We start from the raw sequence: 21,567 nt of genomic DNA on the forward strand, positions 1-21,567 counted from the left end.
GGCCAGAGCCAGAGTTGGGGCGGGGCCACGGGCTGGACCGTTCTGGGCAGAGAGGATATGCAAGGGGGGGGCTGTGGCATGGGAATGTGGGACCACCTCAGCCTCACCGCTGGCTTCTGCTTCCTTCTAGATCTACAAGGACAACCGGAATCTGTTTGAGGTGCAGGAGAACGAGCCTCAGAAGTTGGTGGAAAAGGTGGCAGGAGACATTGAGAGCCTGCTGGACAGGAAGGTGCAGGCCCTGAAGGTAGGTGCAGTTGTGCGGGTTGAGGGCAGGCCAGGCGGAGGGGCCCTGCACCGCCCGGGCAGCGTCCCGGCCCGGCGTGAACGCACATGAATGCAGGCCAGGCCATCGCTGGCAGAGCAGTGCCCACCTGGATGTGGGCAGCTAGGACAGGAGCAGATGGTTTTATCAGGGGGAGGCTCCATCTGGGGTCTTGGGGGCCTTACGTGGGCATGAAGGTGGGGCACGGGCAGTCTTGGAGTCCTCTGATTCCTCTTTACAGAGGGTGGACTGCAGCTCTGGTGGGAGGGGGTGTGGAGTGGCCCTGAATGCCCCACGGAGCATGCTGGAGCCCTGTGATGCTAGGGGTCGAAGCCCCTGCTCTGCCCATGACCTTGAATGTCTCTCTGCCTCCCTCTGAGTCTAGTCTCCCCCTCTAATCTTGGAGAGGTTTTGCCTATCAGCTCCAGGGTGCTGCCATTCTGTGGGTTGGCAGACCCTGCTAGGCTGCCCTGACCAGTTGTACGAAGCCAGCAGACCCCACCCCAGGGAGTGCAGGTGCGGGGCGTGGGGGTGGGGCTTCTGGAGCTGCAAGGTGCCCTGGGGGGTTGTGCAGTAAATGAGGGACAGTGCCCAAGCTGCCCCTGGTTCAGAGGCACGGCTGCCTCGGCCCCAGCCCCAGCCTGTGCCAAAAAGAGGAGTCCGGTCAAAAGGAAAGAAGTAGTGATACGCATGACATGGATGAACTTGAAAACATTCTACTAAGTGAAAGAAGCTAGCCACAAAAGACAACCTATTGTGTGATGCCATTTCTGTGAAATGTCCAGAATAGGCAAATCCATAGAAATGGGAAGTACATTAGTGGTTGCCTAGGGCTGAAAGGGAGGGGGGAAGGGAGGGGGATAAGGAGTGTCTGCTAATGGGTACAGGGTTCCTTTTGGTGTGATGAAAATATTCTAAAATTAGATTGTGGTGATGGTTGCACAACTCGAATGTGCTAAAAAAACCCACAACACTGAATTATATACTTTATGTGGGTAAATTCTATAGTATGTGAATTGTGTCTCAGTGAAACTAGTTACAAAAAAGGATGAGCAAGTCCACACAAGCCGTACCCGGGCTCAGGCCAGGGGCCTGGCTGGGTCAGATCAAGGCAGTCACCTAGCCTAAACACCCACCACTTCTAGGCCCCAGGAGAGAACTAGGACCCCCTTCCCCAGGAGCTGGGCCCTGCTGTCCCCCTGGGGTCCCCTTCTCATCCTGTGTGACCTGGAATCATAGACTAGGGAGAGACTGGCCTCCTGGGACCAGAGGCCCAGAGGCGTGGACCCTGAGGGCTTCCCACCCAGTGTGGATCCAGACGACCCAGAGCTGGGCTCAGTCCAGCCCAGCCTGACTTTCAGGATCTCCTGGTCACAGGTGGGCAGACAATTAGAGAAAGGACCTGCCATGGGAAGGAGGCAAAGCCCAGCCTTTAGCTGGGACAGCAGTCCCTGGGGGGTCCAAGAGTGTCTCCCGTGATGGTGAGAAACACTCTGCTGCCCCATCCACCCAGCACATCATGTCCCCTCCTTGCTTTTCCTAGGACTGGGCCTGACCTGGGTGCTCTCCCCCCCTTCCTTTCTCTCTTCGTCTCTATCTGTCCCATTCATTCCAGATCCTCATTCGCCCACTACTTCCTTGCTTTGCTCCACTTTACAAAGTGCAGGCCTCCAGCCCTGAACGTGAGTTGAAACCTTCTGATAAATTTGGGAAGAGGCATCCTTTGGGCCTTCAGGTCTGCTGCCCACCCCAGCTTTAGGACCAGTCATCTCAATGAGGGGTGCTGAGTGGTGGCAATGACAGATGCCTGACCTGCCCTCCACACGTGGAGCCCCCTGCCCATCCTCTCTGGGCACTACAGTGCTGGGGTCCCTCCCCAAGCTCCTCTACCCCCCCTCCTAGACAACTAATCCACCTTGACAGCTTGGCAGGGAGGGGAGAGCCCAAGGCCTGGGTTCTGATCCCAACCCTCTACCTGCACCCCCCATGCTATACCCCGCCCCATGAGGCAGGGCAGATGGCTTTCTCCTTCCCCCCACATCTGCAGCCTAGCCCATGGCCTGGTCCACCGTTGGCGCCAAATACAAATTACTCTCAACAGAAGAATGATGGAAAGAGCACTCGCTGATTGGGCACTCACCACGTGCGTGTCTGTCAAAGGCCACTCCCACAGCAGCCGTGTGAGGGAGGCCCACTCCACAGAGGGTAGGGACACTGAGACTCGGACGTGCCTCAGGCCAGGATGTGAACCCAGGTCACTCTGATGCGAGGCCAGGCCCTTGACTCCCCACGTGATTCCCGAGGTAGGCGCAGAGCCCACAGCCCTTGCCTTCCCAGCGCCCTGCTGGCCCACAAGCTTCCCCCTGCTGCAGCGCCTCTGGCTCTCAGCCCACAGGATGCTTCTGTCCATATCCCCAGAGGAAGCAGAGGACAACCATCCTTCCCCCTGCCTTGGTCCTAACTGTTCAGGATGAGCTTTGGTCTTAATTATGTTTTAAATTTGCTTTTAATCAAGTTCTGGCCCTTCTCTCCTTTCCCACATTTGTTTGCAGCCTGAGTGCCTATGGAGGGCGGGATGTGGGGGGCTGGACCCCTCACCCCCCACTCCATTGTTCCTCTCTCCCTGGACCCCATCCAGTAATCCAATTTAAATCCTCTTGCTCTGGTCTGGAATTTTAATTTGGGGCTTGCAAAGAGGGATCTGAGCAACGCAGGACGGAAGTTCATGGTCTCATTTAATCAGGGACAATCAGATGTTTGTTTCGAGTTTCTCCGAGCCGCTCAAGGTGATTTATGGGGCCAAGAGTCAGGCAGCAGTAGGCCAGGTCAGGGGCCTTGCAGCACAAGCAGCCAGCATTCCCAAGTCCAGGAAACCTGCTGGGCCTCAGCTTTGGACACACAGAGGGGAGCTGTCTTGTGACTTATACTGCCCAGGGAGAGGGGTTCTCTGAGCCAGGGCCCACTTTCTAAGGGTCCTGAGTCCCAAGAGTGGGGGAGGGGAGGTGCCTGAGTTCTTACAGCACAGTGGAGGCAGAGAGGGACCCAAATCAGGACTCTGCTGTGCTCCCTGCTGGGCCCTTGACCCACAGCCCCTCCCTCGGAAAGGTCCTTTCTTCCTGGTTGTCCTTCTTCCTCCACGAGTCATCCAGCTGTCAAATGGCCTGCTGCATGCCCGGCGGTGCTGGAGGGACAGGGAGAGAACAGGCCCTGTGCCTGCCCTCATAGAGCACTTGGTCTAGTCCCATCCCAGGCCTTAGTATCCTCCTCTGTAAAATAGGGACATGAAACCATCCCTGCCCAGCACTTTTGGTCTCACAGCTCCAGGAGCCATCGTTTATAAAGGCCACAAAGAAAAACCAGTGTCCCCAAAGCCTGTGCCACCATCCCTGGGCACCTCTGCTGTGTGGCTTAGGGGAGAGGCCGCAGGAGGAGACACAGCCTTGATGAGGTGAGGCGTGACCCCAGTGCAGGGGGTTCCAGCCTCCTCTCAGGAGTGAGGCCGTGGCCACTGTGGCTTAGTTGTCTTGGTTCCCAGAGAATGGGAAGCCCAAGGCCAGAGCACTGAGGGACATGCACGTGGCTAGACGCCTGCTCCCAGATGGATGGGACAGGGGGCGGTGCAGCTGCAGCCTTGGATCTGGGGTGGGGGCTCCAGTGGGCAGCATTCCCACCCTCCATCGCCTCTCTGGAGAGCGAGCATCATTTAAAGAGTAAAATTAAAAACCCTTCTGCACACAGCCGCCCTGCTTTCGCTGCTAATGGCCACTTAACCCAATTAAACTGGTGCATTGTTGGGAGTGTGGCCAGATCTGTTCAGGAACTGGGCTCGGGGCTGGGTGCTCAGAGGAACAGGAGGAATGAGCCAGGGAGGGGGCTGAGGAGTCCCCCTGAGCTGTGGGGCGGACCACCCCCCTGTCAGGAGGGAGCGCGTTGCACCTAGCTCCCACTCATTTGCTTCTTTCTTTCATCGAAGGGAGGGTTCCTCAGTGTCGGCACCACTGACATTTTGAGCAGGATAATTCTTTACTGTGGGGGCTGCTGTGTGCGTTGTAGGATGCTGAGCAGCATCCTTGCCCTCTACCCACTAGATGCCGGGAGAACACCACTCCCTGAGCTGTAACAACCAAAAATGTCTCCAAATCATGCCAAATGTCCCCTGGGGGCAAAGCCCTACCACAACCCCGGTTGAGAGCCACTGGTCTAATGGGAGAGATGTAGCCCATGGAGAATAGAAGGCCCAGAAGCAAGGGACATGGGGACCTCAGAGAGGTGCAGATGGAATCGGGTAGCCCCAGCAGGAGGAAGATCCCTTCAGCTTAAGAGGGTAAAAGTGAGCTTGGGGCTGCCTGGAGGAGGCAGCAAGGATTTGGGGGTGGGGGGGCATTCTGCGCTGAGACAGCTAGAGGCCGGTTCAGACCTAGATCCACACATGCACCGATCGCTGGGGGTCAGATGAGCAGATCAGCCCTAAAGGGAGAAGGCCTGGAGGAGGCCTGGCCCAGAGTGGGAGCCTCGGGAACATTCATAGAACAAGTGCAAGGACCGTGGCTCTGCTTTCTGGCTGGAGGTCAGCCGCTGGGATCCGACTGCAGACTGGGGAAGCTCTAGGAGGCACCGTCATGGAGGACAGACAGGGCAGGGGATTCTGTAGCGTGGGCTGCCTCCGCCCACCCTCCTCGGCGCAATTAAAAGGTGTTTATGTGGGGCCGGCGGTGGCTTCTGCCTCCCCTGCATTACGAACATTAAGAGATCTTGACCCTTCCACTTTCCCGCTCTTGAAAGGAGGCTCAGGCACGTGGAGCCGATTAGGCGCACGCGTGGGCACCAGGGGCCTGAGCAGCCTGTTCTCCCGGATTGCGACGTTTACAGCTGATTATTCTCCCCTCACCCAGACAGCACTGCTCCTTCCTGGCAAGGGGCCAGTGCCACCCAGAGGAGCCACCTGGGGCCCCCAGGGATGGGCGGAGTGCTGAATGAGTGAATGGGTTCCCCCCGGGGACCCCCACCTCCCACAGGGAGGCGGCCAGAGAGCCGGCCAGCAAGGAAACAAGGGCGGGGACCCGTCGGGAGAGATGAGGCAGCGTGCGGTGGCAGAGAGGGACCACTCAGGAACAGGGCTCAGTGGGAGCTCCTCTGAGGAGGTGGCCTGAACGTGTGCGGGAGGGAAGGTGAGCTGCTGTGCGCTCCCCACACACACCCACGGGTCCTGGGAGTCAGCATGAGGCTTGGGCCAAGGCACGCTGCTCCCAGCAACTGGTGGAAGTGTTCATGGGGACGGCCTCGCCTGTCCGCGTCCCACCAGCTGGCCAAGACCCCCGAGGCCTCTCGAAGGCCTCCAGGCTCAGCTGGTCTCCCCAGGAATGAAGAGGGAGAAGGCGCAGGTAGGGCGTGGCCACAGGATCCTCAGGGGAAGCGTCATTCCTCCTCTTCTCCTACCTGCCCTATAGCTGGTGGTGGTCAGATGAGGGCCTGGCTCGGCCTGTCAGGCCTCAGGAAAGGCTGAGCTGTGTGTTTGGGCTGGGCTTTCCTGGTCCCTGGGATTGCCCTTGTAGAGCAGGCCCCTCTCCTGGCTCCTCCTCCAAGGTATAGTGGCCTCGAGAAGGGTCAGAAGAGCTGTGGTCATGCCCCAGCATCTGGTAGCCAAAGGGTCTGGGGGCCTGGGGTGCAACACCCCCTGAAGTCCACAGAGCCTGGTGGGTCAGCCTTACACCCACCCACCCTGCTGCTGAGCTCTCCCTCGTGGCTGCAGGTCAGAGGAAACTAAAGGGCCATTGTCACACCAGGAAGCTCGGCATCCTGTTTGCCCTGACCAGCATGAACCACCTCCTGTGGGAACACCTTCGCCGAGGCACCCCAGGCCTAGATTTCCCTCCAAAAGGGGGTGTCAGCCTTGCCTGCCCAGTGGCCCTGCTCATGAGGCCAGGTGCATCCCCAGAGCGCTGTTCAGCCTCTCTGTGATTCACCTGCTCACTCGGTCATTCAGCAGACTTGCCCGCTGCCCTGGCCCTAGGTGTGGAGCCAGCCTCCACTCACTGTAGAGCAGAATTACCGTTTTACAGATGAGGAGACAGAGGTGCAGAGACAATGCGAGCCCCGGCTACTGCGTGGCTAAAACAGGGTCACGATTCCCCCTGCTCACCCTGGCTCCTGAGCCTGTGTGCCTGCCCCTCCCAGAGCTCCCGAGGATTGGGAGGAAGCCGAGCCACGCTGGCTGGGGCAAAGAGGAAGCCCCAGGTCAGGGAAGGAGACGAGGCTCTGCCCATCAGAGGGCAGAGCACAAACAAGGGCCTCCGGGCAAGACCTCGGTTGGGGGACACAGGACAGCTATAGAGGGTCGCTGGGGTGAAGAGGCCCACGAATGCAGGCTGGAAGCCACTGCCCTGAGTTCCCTTCTTGATGCCTCTGCACCCTGACCACCACAGGAGGGGGAATCTGGGCCATGGAGGTGGGGGGTCAGCCAGATGCAGACGCACTGGATTCTACTCCCCAGAGAAGCCTGCACTGAGGGGGGATCCTCTCCTGCTTCTGCTCCCCTCCTTGGGGGTCCTAGCTGGCCACGTGGGGCAGATACTGGGGTTTGGAGGAAAAGGGCCTGTAGATGCCACAGGGACAAACCATTCTAATTCAGGATCAGAGAAGTGAGAAATTTAATTGGGTTTTAATAGCTTCTGGACCTTTGTTCTGAAATCCTCAAGTACGAGGGCTGGGAGGGGAGGGAGAGTGCATCTAAGGCATGGTGAGCCCGTGGCCCAGCTAGTCCCCGTCCTCTTGGACCCCAGACTTGGAGGAGACCCACAAGCTACGCGGTCCTAGTGTGCAGAACAGCTGACATGGGAGGGGCAAGTCTAAGGAGACAGCCTGGAGGTGGTGGCGCTTGAGCTGGTGAAAGCTCCAGAGGTGGAGAAGGGAAGAAGGAAGGCACCAAGCCTGGCCTAACGACGAGAGTGAGCGGAAGTGAGTCAGGCTGAGTCCGCTGGAGCGTTGTGAGCTGGGAAGGGAGCCCAGCAGGCGCAGCCTGTGCATCACTGTTTCCACTGGAGGGGAGAGGGGATGGAGAGGTGACGGGGGGGCAGGGCTCACCCCCTGAGTTCTGGGGTGGTAGCTGCACATCTGTAAGCATGGCCCCTTCACAGTGCAGCAGCCCTGGGAGAGGCCAGTTACTTATGTCACCCCGTTTTCTATAGCTTATAACACATAGGGACCCATGCCTCCGCTTTGGCAGTGAGTACCTATGTGGGAAGTGAGCCAGCTCACAGGGCTGCCGGCAGGGAGGGCCTGGTGCCTTGGGCCCAGCACAGGGGCGGCAGGGCCCTCTGAGGTCCCTCGGTAGTCTTTCCAGACACAGCAGAGGGTTGGACTAGCTCCTGGTGCCATGGTGACCCTGGGCGGGGTCCCCTGAGGTCTTCCTGTAGGAGGTCAGCTGATCCTGGCTGGCTCATTGTGTCATGGGGTACCAGCTACCTCAGGAGCCCTTTGCTTCCTTCAGCCTCTATTTACCATGCTGAGCACCTGCTGTATACAAGCACCATACTAGATCACCAGGTACAGAGATGGGGGAATAGACCTCTGGGCCCCTCCCTCGAGGAGTGCAGTCTGCCGAAGGTGACAGTGATGTGACCCCTGCCACGAAGTGTGGAGCCAGGGTGGTAGGCCCGTGGACACTGACCAGGCCTAGGGGAACTGGGGTGGGGGTGCGGGGGTTGCTGGAGATGCAGCCAGGCAGAGGAAGAGGCTCCAAGTCAGAGGGCGCAGTGGAGTACAGCCCAGAGGTCGAGAGGGTGCACGCGTGTCTCCCGCTGAGGCCTCTGCGTGGTGCGGGGAGGGAGAATCTTGCCCAGTGTCTCGGCTCTGCGGAGCATGCGCACAGATGCCGTGAGGTGGGTCCTGGGGCAGAGGCCTGCATGGCTGTGCCCAGGGCAGTCACCATTCCTTTCAGTCCAGTGGAAGCCTCGCCTAGTGACCACAGCCTGCACAGTCCTGACCCTGCAGTGCTGCCCAAAGAACCTCTGGCCATGAGTCCCCCAGAAAGATGCAGCATGGCTCATGACACGCACGACCAGGCCCAGAGCAGAAGGTGGCCGAGAATCAGAGGCCACTGCTGTGCGGGCAGCCCCCACTCTGCCCTTGAGTAGCACACCGAGCCCTTGGCAAATCTCACTTTCTCTGGGCCTCAGTTTCCCTGCCCGTACAATAGGAACAGCAAGCATGGCCTCACAGATCTGTCATGAGAGTTTATGCCCAGGCCTTGGTAACGCCGATTCCGGGAAGGATGCACATGGGATGGGCCCCGTGGACAAGACTGGTCTGTGCCCCACATGGGACCAGCCCTGGACTGTCAGCCTTTGTGCCGACCCTCCCTTCTCTGGATGCCTCATCAAGGGCCTGTCCCTAGCTTCCACTTCTGGGGACCACACTGTCCAAGCTGCTTAACGCTTCCTGCCTCCTGGCACAGGCCTTGGGTCCCTTGTTTGAGAGGCTGGTCACGGTTGTCAGGCCCTTTGTTCCAGCCTTCCTGTGTTTGCCCATTCTGTGCCTCGGCGAATGGGAGTCGAAGCATGTTTGCTGTGTCAACACCAGCTGGAGCCGAGGGGATGAGGCCCTATCCACCAGCTGCCCAGGTGCCTTGGGTTCAGCCCCCTCCTTGGGTGGTTGGGGTTGGTGGGCAAGCGGGCAGCTCCCCACCTATGACCCACCCATTCACCCACGGGACTGCTGGGCCTCGGCTGGGCAGGTATGGGGAACCAGCAAGGGCAGCCCCGGGCAGGGAGCAGGACTAGGAGGGACTAGTGCTGTCTGCCCTGGGCTTAACTCGGGAAATTCCTGGCAAAGGCCACTTCGGCGCTTTCCCACCCTCTATGCAGAATTCCTCCCCAGGCCCAGCTCCGCCCCTCTCATCCCCCTTCGTGTTCCTCGTCATGGGATCCAGCAGCAGTCAGGCAAATGGACAGATGGATAGACAGGCACGGAGACAGGGTCAGGGCAGGGGATCGAGAAGAGTCCACCTGGCAGGACTGCCAAGCGTTTTGTCTGAGCTGAGACTTGGCCAGCTCTTAGACATGTGTGTGCTATGTGGTTATCACCGTTACAAGTCAGGGACGTGGGCCACAGGGAAGAGCCCCGACACTTGACCTCACTTTGCGCTTTCCCGAAAGGGTCCCAGTTACGTGGAAGCACAGAGCAGTAGTGCTGAGACTGAGGCTGGATGGAAGGAGGGGGTTGGCCTCTCAGAAGGTGGGGAAGAGCATTCTGAGAAAGAGGACAGCGTGGAGGGGCCCTGTCGGTCGGAGTGGGGCTCGGGCAGAGCCCTGTATGGTTGCTGGGTTAGAACGGGAGGGGGAGCAGGTTGAACCCTCCAAGTTCTGGGTTGGATAGGGGCGTGGGTGAAGGTGGCACTTACGGGGACAGGGGGCCTTGGACAGGAGTAGGTTGTGGAGTGAGAAGGCTGAACCTCCAGGAACCAATGGGGATTGTCAGCAAGTCGGCAGCACTTCCTGCCTGCCCCCACCTTCCTTCCTCAGGTGTTTGCTGACCCCTCTGCAGAGGGAAGCCAGGTGAGGGTGATGTGCCACCGTGGTGTGCAGTGCTCACGCTCTTAGGGGGCACGAGGAGCGGCCTTCCCCCAGACCCGCTCACACCGTAGTGTCCCTGGGCAAGTTTAGCGTCAGTACACATTCCTGCCTGGAGTCCTGAGGGGCTCTAAGGTCTTCTGAGCTTGCATCTTGGACCTTTGACTCTGGTCACTGGGGGCCTCGGGGCCCTGCTAGGGGCTGGTTTTTAGACATGGGCTTTGGGGGGTGGATCCCAGAGCATCTTCCTGTGCACCCATAGTACCAAGGGCTGAAGAATTAGAGTAGGCACCGTGGGGTGGGCGGAGCAGTCTGGGCCAAAGTGCCCCCACATCCCTCGGCGGGGAGGGTCCTGACCCCATGGGCCAGCAGAAGAGCCATGGGCATTTAAACAGAGAAAATGGACCTATCCGTGCTCTGCCCATAGCAGGGACAGCCCAGTTTGTGACAGCTACAGCTAAACTGTCCTCCGTCTCAGCTGTTCGTGCATGGGACCCCCGCCCCAAGGGCAACCCTGACCCCGAGATACGAGCTTGCAGGGGATGGGGTGTGGGGACCGTGGGGGAGAGTGTGGCCATTCTTCCTTCTCCTGGGCACACGTGTGTATGTATCCCGCGGCGGTGTCTCGACATGGGCATGTGTGTCCTCATGTGCGGGCACACACCCACGTGTTTCCCTGCGCTTGTGGCTCTCCCGTGGCCCAGGATTGAGCTGCATGACTGTGGCCTGAGTGACAGGGCTGTGGCCCCACCATCTTCCAGGGGTGGCAGTGACCTTTCCCCATTACCCACGTGCATACCTGTGCCTCCTTTTATCAAATACTCTGCTAATCTCATCTCCTTGTGTGACTGCCATGTAATTAGCTCATTTTGCAAAATAGTGCATCTGTCTTATCCCCGCCCCCCCCCACCTCTTCCTTTTCCCAGGAAAGGGCAGGCAGGGATGGGCTTGAGGAAGATTCCTAGGGATGAGTCTACCTTACAGGCCGGCCCTGACCAGCCCCCCGCTCACACACGGGGCCCCCCAAGCACACGCGCTGGTACATGCACAGGCCGCCTTAACACACATCCTGGCCCCAGGACCTGGTGAGCAGATGGAGGTCAGTGGGCTGAGGGTGTCCACGACCTCCCTCCATCAGGAAGAAGGGATGGCGCAGGGCTGATTGAGCCCTGCTCTGGAAGCACCCTCCGCGCACCTGCTCACACGCAGGGACTGCTCAGGCCCAGGCTGCGCTGAGACTAATGAGCTACTAAGTGGAGTTGGCCCTGGTTGGCATGTGTATGGCAGGCAGGCTGGGGGTGAGGGGGCGGACTGAGGAATGCCTCCACTCGTAGGCGTGGCCATGCATGGATGGGCTGAGCCAGGTGTGCAGCCAGGACCTGGTTTAGAGGCATCCCGGTGGTCCTCATTATCACCTGTCTGCCGCCACCCACTGGACAAGGTGCCACAATGGTTAGGCTGCCCTGGCCCCCCACACCATCCCATCCCCCTGCCCCAACCAGGCTCTGGTGTAGCTGTGAGGTGGGGGCTACTTGGGACAGTGACTGTGGACAGGGCAGATATGGAGCCCCCCAGTAGGGTCACCTGTGGCCCCGGCCTTGGCCCTGACCAAGCATGACAGTCCCAGCCAGGGGCACCAGGAACGTCTGCCTCTGGCAGTGGGGCCGGGCAGAAGGGACAGCGCGGGACTTTGAGCTGTTTTAGCCTCAGAGATTGGTGCTGCTCCCATCCAGCCATCACTGCCGAGCCCCCGCCCCCACCTCCCCCACCCATTCCCAGGATGGGAGACCAGGGGCTGCCGAGGCCTCCTCTGCACGGAGAGCCCTCGGCGGCTCAGAGCCGGCTGCGGCCATGGCCCCGGGCAGCTACAAGGATTGGGCTCGAGCCCTCGACTGGCGTGGCCTACTTTCTCTCGACCCCCCACTGCCCCCACTGTCTCCCCACCTTCTCTTGCTTCGACTCCCTCAGGACGTGAATTCTCTTAAACTTTTTTTTTTTTTTAAGATTATTTATTTATTTATTTGACAGAGAGAGACACAGCGAGAGAGGGAACACAAGTAGGGGGAGTGGAAGAGGGAGAAGCAGGCTTCCCGCGGAGCAGGGAGCCCGATGCGGGGCTCGATCCCAGGACCCTGGGATCGTGACCTGAGCCGAAGGCAGACGCCCAACCGACTGAGCCACCCAGGCGCCCCTCTCTTAAACTTTTAATTAAAAACATTCTCCTTTTTCCCCCCAAGGTTTGCTTCCCTGTGATTTTCCTCATAGAAGGAGAAATGGGGAAAAGGGGACAACAGGCCAGGAGTGGAGGTCAGGCCTTCCCAAGCCTCCCTAGGGAACCCGAGGGAGCCAGAGCCTGGCCCGGAAGAGGCTTCGGGCTGCCCCCCAGCCCTGTATCACCCTCCCTGGCTTCCTGGCTGTCGAGGGAGGCATTTCTGAGGGCTCCGGCCCTGGGTGCCGCTGCCAGATTTGAGGAATGGGCCAGCCGAGGGCCTGCACACATTCCCATCATGCCCTGTGGGCTCACTCAAGATTTCCACAGCACGTGCCCATTTCCACTGAGTGAAAGGGGCCCTGCCTTCCCGAGAGAGTGCTGTCCGCTCCAGCGGCCTCAGGGTCACCCCCGAGTCCGTGGATCGCAGCTTGGAGAAGCGTTCCCAGGGTTACTCGTCAGGCACGATGCAGCCCAGGGTTGGTGTCATGGGCCTCGAGGTCACCGACTAGGTCACAGACACTTCACATGTACAATTCCCAACTCAGCTCAGGGCCACAAGGTCAGGTTCAGCCTCACAAGATCGTGGCCCTGGGAATGCTGGGGACACAGGTCCTTGATGCCAGGAAATCAGAACAGCTTCTCTAATTATGGGGCTGGAGGGGGCTGGCCCACTGCCCTTCCCCCAGGCAGTGGCACATGAGCCTATCCCGGACTCTGGAGGGAAATGCCGCCATGTCCTCAGGTTCCCATTCCAGAGCTGGAGCCCACCAGATGTCTGGAAGTTCTTCCTTGTGTCAAACCATGATCCCTCTTGCTGAAGCCTAAGTCTTGGTTCCACCTCTAGAGAATTCTGGCACACACTTCCATGCCCATAAGCCCTGCTGTGGCCCAGGAGACAGGAATGGAATGTCCTCCTCCCCCCCCCCCCCCCGCCCCCGTGTTCCTGTCTCTTCCTCCATTCCTCTACAGGCTGAGTACCTTCATCTGAAGGCTTCCAAGCCAGCCCGGGAAGCCCCCCCCAAACTCAGACTCATCCAGGCGTATCCCCTTGTCCCATTCTGAGATGCCCCCACCACGGGTTGTACCTCTCCCATCCCTAAGGGCCAGGCCCCCTCCAAGCCCCCAGAGGCTCAGGACTCAAGACTGCAGTCAGGCCTGAGCCCAGGGGAAGAACAGAGACATCGCCAGCAAAGCCCGCATCTCCATGGGGCCCAGCCCCTTACCCCTTGCCTTGTTCTCCCTGTCCAGCCTGCAGCATGGACAGGGGACATGGCTGGCCCTCATGGGAGCATCAGGATGCCCCAGAGAAGGGGATGCAATGGGGACATGAGCCCCGAGGGGCTAGAACAGAGGTTCCCCCACCACTCACCTCCTGGGCTGCCCTTAGCACCCCTCCTGACATACTGCATGTGTCCCACTCCGCAGGCCTAGAGGCCGCCCTGCCTGGCCCTGGGAGCACTCAGGGAGACATCCCCACAGAGGCTGGTGGGCTGTGCCGCGATTTGGCTGAGGAATTGGCCAGGAGGAGGGGCAGGCCAGGCCAGAAAGGACCACAGCACAAACCAGGGTATGAAGAGGCCAAGGGCAGGGGCTGGCTTGAGGTAGAGGCAGGGCATGGCCAAGGTGGGAATGGCAGTGGGAGGCCTTGGGCACCCAGCACAGGGATTTAGGCCCCCAGCATTGGAAGCCCCGGCCACCTCTTGAGTAAGGCAGGGATAGTCCTTTTACAACATACATTGAGCACCTACTTGCCAGTGTCTGTGTGGTGGCCTGGTCCCACTGCCAGGCAGTGCCCACTACCACTGCAGATTGGCCGTGGCTCTGGGGGTGTCAGAGTGGCGGTGACCGTAGGGGAGGAGCCTGGGCCTTCCCCACAGGCCGAGGGTGCAGCCTCTTCCGATAGGAGCAGAAGTATGGTCCCGCCTCTCACGGCGCTGCCCTCGCCTCTGGGCTCGCTCTTCGTTCTGCCACGGGGCCCATTGGTTTCCAAAGCTGATATAGGCAGGGGTGGGGGACTCTTCCTCCCACTGCAGCACATCTCGGTGCTCCCTGAACCCCATCCTCTCAGCCTCCACCAATCCCTTCATTTCCCAAGTACACACCGAATGTCAGGCTGCTTGCTGAGGACTCCAGTGACAGAAGCAGACATGGTCCTGCCTTCTGGGACCTTGTGGTCCAGATGGGAGGCAGAGGGTAGACAGGTAATGTGAGCATGTGTAATGGGGTGACAGAGGGGTGTCAGAAGACAGTCCCACCAGGGAGGCAAGGAGCGGGAGTCGGCACCCACACACACATATTCCCAAGTGCAAACTCAGAGCCTGAGCCGGGCTGAAGGCAGTGAGAAGGTGTCGGCTCAAGGTCAAGCCCCATCCCCCGACCTGGGACACAGCTTCCTGAGCATCTGTGGGGTCTCCTTCCCACAGCCCAGCCCCCTGGCTCCTGCCAGGAAGCTGAGGAAACAGCAGGAGCCTCCCTTAGACAGCAGACACCTGCCTGTGCCCCAAACGTTGCCTCCAGGCAGGTGGTGGGAGATGCACGGTCGGCCCAGCCGGCATCTTCCTGGGTTGCCCAGCACCAGGCCACCCTGAGCAGCTGCTGGTGTCAGCAGAGGAGAACCCCAACGGCCCTTTAGAATTCCCAGGAAGGGTGATGGGGCCCACCTGAGACCAAAACACAAGTGGAGTATGTATCTGTTCGTGGGAGGCTGTCAGTATGGCTGGGATGCGCCCGGTATGCATGGCTGGGATGGTGCTGGATGGATATGCATACCTGTGTGTATGGCTGAGCGGCAGGCCAGGGCTCTCCATGATGGGGCCTGCGTGCATGGGTGTATGTGGGAGACACGTGCGGTATGTGCTGGAAGAGTCTGAAGAGCTGGGGTGGGAAGGGGGGGAGAGCTCTACCACCTCAGGGTCCCTGCTGCCCAGCATGGCCCATCTCACTCACAGGCCCTCATGTGAGCTTCCGGCAGCCACAGACATGCATATGTGCAAAGGCCGTGTGCTCCCAGCCCATCCCCCACTCTGCAGCCACAGCAGCATGCCCACGCCCACGCCCCCACACGAATGGCTGCAGATGGGCATGCACACGTACCTGCAGGTAATTCCCGTGTGTGTGTGCAGCCCAGCCCGTGCACGCGCAGATGAGTGCACCTGTGTGTCCCAGGTAGACACCCCTGCCTGGAAACCCCTCGTCACAGCTGTCTTCATCCCTCTGTCCATTCACTGCCCCACTGCACCTAGAGGAGGATATCTCTGTTTTACAGACGGGCAGGTTGAGGTGCAGAAAGGAAAAGGGCCAAGACCGCTGGATGGCTCCAGCTGGGGCCCAAGCCTCCCGGGATCTGATCTAAGTTTGACACGGCCCCACAGCTGGTGTCATGATCTCCCCAGTGCTCCTCTGCAGAGCCTGTAGGGTCCAGGATGGAGGCATGGTGTTTTCAGAGCACCCTCTTCCTGTCTGCTGTCTCCTTGGCAGGGGCTCCCTGAAGCCCCCAGTGGAGCATCTGAGCTCACAGTCATAGTTTGAGAAGAAGCATTGCCCTGAGCCTCGTGCAGGAAAGTGGCCTGCAGAAGCAATAAAGGCCTCCACCAGGCCTCTACCAGCACCCAAGCACTCCCAGCTCTGGAAATCTGTTGTCCTGGGAATCTGTCCTCCGCTCCCCATCCCTCTGGCCATGTCTCCTGTCTTCTTGCCCCTCCACAACCCTCTTCTCTCCAAGGCTGTTCCTCAGTTTATCTCAAGAGCTCCTGACATTGCCAACTGGAAAGCTCTCAGAGGTAGGCCATGCTCTCAGCCCCCACTGCAGACCCAGGTCTAGCCCAAGAGTGGACACAGGAAGAATCAGGCCCTGCTGTGACCTCAAGAGAACCTGGTCCAGGGTGGCTAGCCTTGTCAACCAACCTGGTGCCTTCATGGTAACCACAGCTGTTCGAGGCCAAACAGGAAGAAGCTCAGCACAGAGTACAACTGAGCTGGACATTAAGAAGCAGGAAACAACTGTGCAGGCAGAGCAGGGAGAATGGCATTCCAAGCAGAGGGAATGTTCTGTGCAAAAGCACGGAGGTATGAGATTGTGGCCTGATAGTCAGACATTTAATCGAGCCCCTGTCTCATGCATTTGAGCGTCTGTGCAACCAGACATTCATTCATTCATTTGTTTATTCAGCAAATAGTTACCAAGAGCTGGGCACTAGGGCCACTGGGATGGAAAAAAACAGCATTGTGCCTGCCTCAGAAAGTGCACAGTCTGCTGGGAAATCATGTGACAGAACAGTGAAGTCTTTGAGGAGGGCACATAGGTCTTGGGAGAACCCTGAGGAGGGGTATGATGGAAGACATACGGGCATTTGGAAAACCCTAAAGAGGACACCTTATGGAGGCACACAGGCCACTGTTAGAACCCCAAGGAGGGGCCTGGCCAGGACTGGGGCTCAGTCATCAGTATTTTTTTTTTATTTATCAGAATTTGATACCCAGTCTTCAGAGGCCCTCATAGCTGGGAAGGCCCTTGGCAATCCAGATCTACATCTTTCATTGTATAGACAGTAAATCTGGGCCCTAGGCCCAAAACTCAAGTCTCTAGGGCTCCTGTTTCAAGAATGTAGTTGTGGGGAAAAAAAGAAAAGAAAAGACAAAGAGTGTAGTTGTATTGGATAAAGCAAGGATTGCACGTAGCCAGACCGAAACCTGGACTCACACAGGACCCAGTCCTCTCTGCACAGCACCTCCAGCAGCCCAGACGGGGAATTGCAGGCCCAGGAGGCTGTTTGTGAGGGGGCTGCCTGGGCTCCCTCAGACGGGGGCCTGTGTCCTTCTCAGGCCAGCAGGAACAACTGGGGTCTTAGGCATTTCACTGAGCCTCAGTTTCTCGCTACAAACCAGCAACATCATTCCTGGCCTACTACCACACTGGGCAGTTGTGAAGATAGGGAGTGCTGGCTCCCATGACTGGAGCTCCCAGGGAGGCCTTTCTGCGGGGGGGCCGGAGGGGCCGGGGGGTACATAGGGCCGTCCACCAGTGCAGCAGCAGGGCCGATGGCTGACGTCCTCTCCTCCTCAGTGGCTCTCAAGCCATCCGTCACTTACAAATACTCTTCATTTCTAAATAAAATGATTTGTTAATTTGAGTGAGTGATCACCACTCATCCGAGCCTCTTTGCAGGCCCAGGAACAGCTTGTGGGCTCCCGGAGCCCCGTGCCGCCGGCCTGGCGCAGACTTGGAGGGGTTGTTTTCGATTTAAATGTGAACTGAATGAGGAGAAAAATGTTTCTCTTGGCAATTCCATAGGAGCTCGCTCTTCTGACAGATGTTGGAGTTTATTATCCCATCGGGCCAGCGTTTCGTCGAGCAGAATTGCTAATTATTTCAGAGGCCCGGCCACAGCCGAGGAGAGGAGGGAGGTGGCAGGCGCGGTTTGGGGCGGCATCTGTCGATGCTGAGCCTGGCCCGCCACCTCTCTCCTCGTCGCCTAGGATCTGCAGTTATTTGGGGGCAAGGGGTGCCCTGGAGGAGGCAGCAGGGCCTGTTCTTGTCAAGTGCTGTCTTGGCCTCCTTGTGAGGATTCTGGAAGGTCACTTTGGGGGTCTGGGGTTACTAGTATGGTAGGCCCATGGGTGGTGGATGGGAAAACACTCCAAAGAGGCCAGTGTTTTTCTCACTGTGTGAAGCCCGAGTCATCAATCGGAACAACCCATCTAGGCAGGGGCCATGCTTGCGAGGGCGTGTGGCTGGGTGTCTTCATAACGGGGGGCTCAGTGCAGGCGCGTGGGAACGTGGGGATTTGGTGTGACCGCGTGTGGTGTTTGCGGGTCACAAGCCACCTGGGGTGACTGCACGTGTCTGTGAATGAGATGCCCGCAGTGGAGCAGCTCAGTCCTTCAAGGTATGGCTCTAATTCATGTCTGTCCCCAGTCCCTGCACTGCAAGGTGAAGGAGGCCTTGGAGGACAGATGGCCAGAGGGGACTAGACCTCAGGAAGGGTGGGCCAAGGCTGGCCAGGGTGTCACTCAGCCGCTCTGGGGGTGCCTCGGGCTTCAAGGGGCTACATGGTGAATGGCTGGGTTTCCTGGTGGAGATGTGGCCCTGGCAGCCTCCCAGGCCATCCAGCCCAAGGGTCTTAACCTCCCCCGAGGCAACTTAGAGCAGCAGGGCAGGGCCAGTCCTCCTGGTACCCGGCAGGGCTCCCAAGATTCCTGCAGGACCTGGTCTAAAGGCCTCCAGACTCCTCAGCCCAGGTCTGACTCTGGTTCATCTCTAACACGGGGACTGAGGTTGGGGACACATATAAGTCCTCCTGCAGTGTCCCTGAGAACCACCCCCGCTGAGAAACTCCCCCACCACTGCCCCCTTTATCACCCCATCTCTCCTTCCTGAGCCCTGAGACAAGGAGCTGGATGCCTGATCCCCCGGTCCTGGCCAGCTCAGGACTCAGCACTTCACTCTCTCATCCTGGTTGTATCCCCACCGGCCCCCTGCCCCCCTCAGCCTCCACCACTGTTCTTCACCCTCACCAGCTCCAGGCCAACCGGAGCTCAGCTCCCTAGGTTTAACACAAAGGCGGCAGCAGCAGCTGGGCAGGATTTTATAACCCTAATTAACACTGGATTCCCTGGGGTTCCAGCTCTAGAATCCTGATGCAGGCTGAGACCAGCAGAGCACAAGGCGGGGAGGGTCCACCTTGGGGCTGGGTCGGGGAGATGGAATCTCAGTCCACAGTAGCTAGGCCCCGGAAGGTGACATAGTGCCCTGCGGCCTCAGTCTCTCTTCTCCCCAAGTCCTGGGCCCTGGCAACATCCTAACGGGGGGCACTGGGAAGCTGGGGAGGGGGTGTCCAGCCATCCCCAGGCTGAGATCCTGCCAGACATCTTTGACCATGTGTCCCTAGGAACCAGGCCCTCTCTCTCCTCTGGATAAAACCACCGTGACATCCTTCCATTAAATAGGGCATGTTCAGAAGAGAAAATTGCTACTATTTTCCCCTTTTACTTCACTGTCATCAAAAATTGATCCCATATTGCATCCTTATTTCAAAGAATGAGCTAAAAAAATAAAATAAAAATTCTGACTCCTCAGAGCGACAGCTGCATCAAGCTTCCCAATCCCCCTGCTCCCACCCCCACCCCCTGGGAAGGAAGAAAAGAAAATCATGGTCACGGTGAGGGGGAGGTGCTGCCGCTGGCCCCCCTAGGGCCATTGAACGTGGCTTTGGGAATGAGGAGGGGCAAGGCACATGACTTTGCGGGCAGAAGGGGATTTCGATCTGGTGAAATGTGGTAGAAAATGGGGTAATTGGGGGAGGTTAATTTGGATCTAAATGGAGCGATTGGTTATCTCAATAAGAAGCGTCTCGTTTTCCAAGGAGACGGCTGTGCCTGCCAGATGCCGGCCTGCCACGGGGGTGGGGCGGAGGCTCCGGGCAGGGCCCCACTGCCCACCCCCGGTCAGTCTCGCCTCACAGAGCCACCCGCCCTGCCAGACTGGGGGTGGGGGGATGGGGAGATGGGTACAGGAAGCGGGAAACTAAACCTGGGGACAGCAACTGGCCGACACTCCCCAGAGCCCCGGGACCCCGACTCCTGTCCAGTTCCTTCCCGTGGGTCTAGCTGCCTCTTAGAAAAGGAGAGCATGGGGGGCACAGTCGGTTAGGCATCCAACTCTTGGCGTCCTCAGCTCAGGTCATGATTTCAGGGTCCTGGGATCGAGCCCCATGTCCAGCTCCGCACTCAGCATGGAGTCTGCTTGAGATTCTCTACCGCTCTCTCTCTCTATCCCTCCCGCTAGTGCTGTCTCTCTCTCTCTCAAATAAATAAATAAAATCTTTTAAAAAAGAAAAGAAAAGAAAAAGAGAACGTAGCGTGCACAGGTTGGGGAGCACAGTTTAATTTGGTCGATTCACTAATTCATTCAGCAAAGTATTGAGCATCTCTTCACAAAAGCATACGTAGTAAAACATAGAATACGAATAATAAGGATGAGACAAAAGAGCCCTGGTAAGCAGCCCCTGGTAGACCAGGCATTTGATCTAGTTGAGTCTCTGAGTCGACTCTGAGCCTCTTGGTAGCCAAAGCAGAAAGGGAGACCCACTGCTTTTTGTCCTGACTATAGAAGATGAGACATTTAGGTCAAATCCCCACAGAGGCCAAGTCCCACTTCCCATGGAATGGTGTCTGGGGAGACTTTCACGATGGTGCCCCTCAGCCCCTCCTACCTTTACTAGAATCAGAGTTTGGGACCTGGCGCCTGGGCTGTACTGTGACCCTGGGGATGTCCTGCCTCCCCAGCCTCGGAGCCTTGCTGGAGGCTATAGGCAGGAGCTGCTGGCAGTGCTGGGATTGCTGGTCACACAGGTATGGCCAGAGCAGCCTACAGCACCGCAGGCCTGGGCCCAGCAGCTAAACAGACTCCAGTTTGGGTCCTGGATCCTCTTCCTGCCTGCTTTTCTTCTGAAAAATGGACGAGTAGCACCAGCCTTGCCCCCCATGGTCATGTTGGTCTCACGATGACTGTGGGCCCCCATGAGTGATAACTGTAGTCACAGAGGCACCTGGCGGGCAGTTGGCGTGAGACTGTGCCCAAGGTTTCCTTGGTCTGCATGTGCGTCTAGCCTGGTATTGGCCATACTGTGATTGCGGGGTTGGGGGTGAGCATGGAGACGTGGGAGCCTCCTCCCTCCACTGAGCAGTCTGGGAGGGTGGGGCCGGGTCTGATTCCTCCTGTGTCTCCAGCACCCGGCACAAGCCACAAACATTCTTTTGAAAGAAGAGGGGTCCTGGGGGTCACCTTTTCATTTATTCCATACTATGGTGTTCATTGGGATAACACAAAGTAAAGTGACCATAGGCTAGAGTGAGGGCAGGGAGGAAGGTAGACCAGTGAATAAACTGAGGGTACGCTTGAGGAGAGACCACTTGGCAGGAACAAGGCAGGGGTAGCCAGAAGGGTCTGTTTAGCTAGGCATGAGTGGGCAGAAGCTCAGTGAGCCACCCCACACCCAGCCACCCCAGGAAGCAGCCCTGCCCCACCTGTGCCTTGGGAAGGGAGTCCAGGACATGAAGGTGTGGACTCACCTCCCTCGTGTGACTGTGCCTGAGCACATGTTGGCCTGCATGCACCTGTTCCCATGCGCCCACGTGCATCTGTGGTCACATATGATTTCTCGTGTCTGCGCTTGTGTTCCCATGCTCACATGCATGTACACGTGTGTATACATTTGAATGTGCATGCATACACATCCTCCTTCTCCACCTCCAGACCTTCCAGCCCCAGTTGCAAAGCTGTTGACCACAAAATCAGCTGGAAGAGGCCTCATTACCCAACCCCTACTGAAGACAGAGACTCTCTACCATGCTCCTCCTTGGCAGACTTCCTTCAGTGAAGGCTCATGAAGCCCCCATCACAGGAGCCCCTCTTACCTCCCTTTCCTGTGGGGGAGTGTCTAGGTAGAGGGGGGGCTCTGGAGGCGAGGAGCAAGTGCTAGGGAGGGAGAGCCTCCATGGCCAGGGCCCAACCCTTTGGTTGAGCA

The 21,567-nt window shown here is 58.4% G+C and overlaps 1 protein-coding gene across 16 annotated transcripts in view; it reads left to right on the forward strand.

The window, feature by feature from the left end:
* Positions 1-21,567, forward strand: part of CACNA2D2 (calcium voltage-gated channel auxiliary subunit alpha2delta 2) — a 142,328-nt gene that overhangs the window by 73,778 nt on the left and 46,983 nt on the right. For all 16 annotated transcript variants that reach the window (XR_010412909.1, XR_010412914.1, XM_064595610.1 and 13 more), the window contains exon 3: positions 131-247. Coding sequence is in view for 14 of the 16 variants with exons in the window: in XM_064595610.1 (XP_064451680.1) it covers positions 131-247 (117 nt within the window). In the remaining 2 variants the exon portion in view is untranslated. The remainder of the gene's footprint in view (positions 1-130; positions 248-21,567) is intronic.

Source organism: Mirounga angustirostris, unplaced genomic scaffold, assembly GCF_029215605.1.
Source record: "Mirounga angustirostris isolate CCGP_5_RB_7025 unplaced genomic scaffold, mMirAng1.0.hap1 SCAF_1, whole genome shotgun sequence".
Taxonomy (NCBI): Eukaryota; Metazoa; Chordata; class Mammalia; order Carnivora; family Phocidae; genus Mirounga; species Mirounga angustirostris.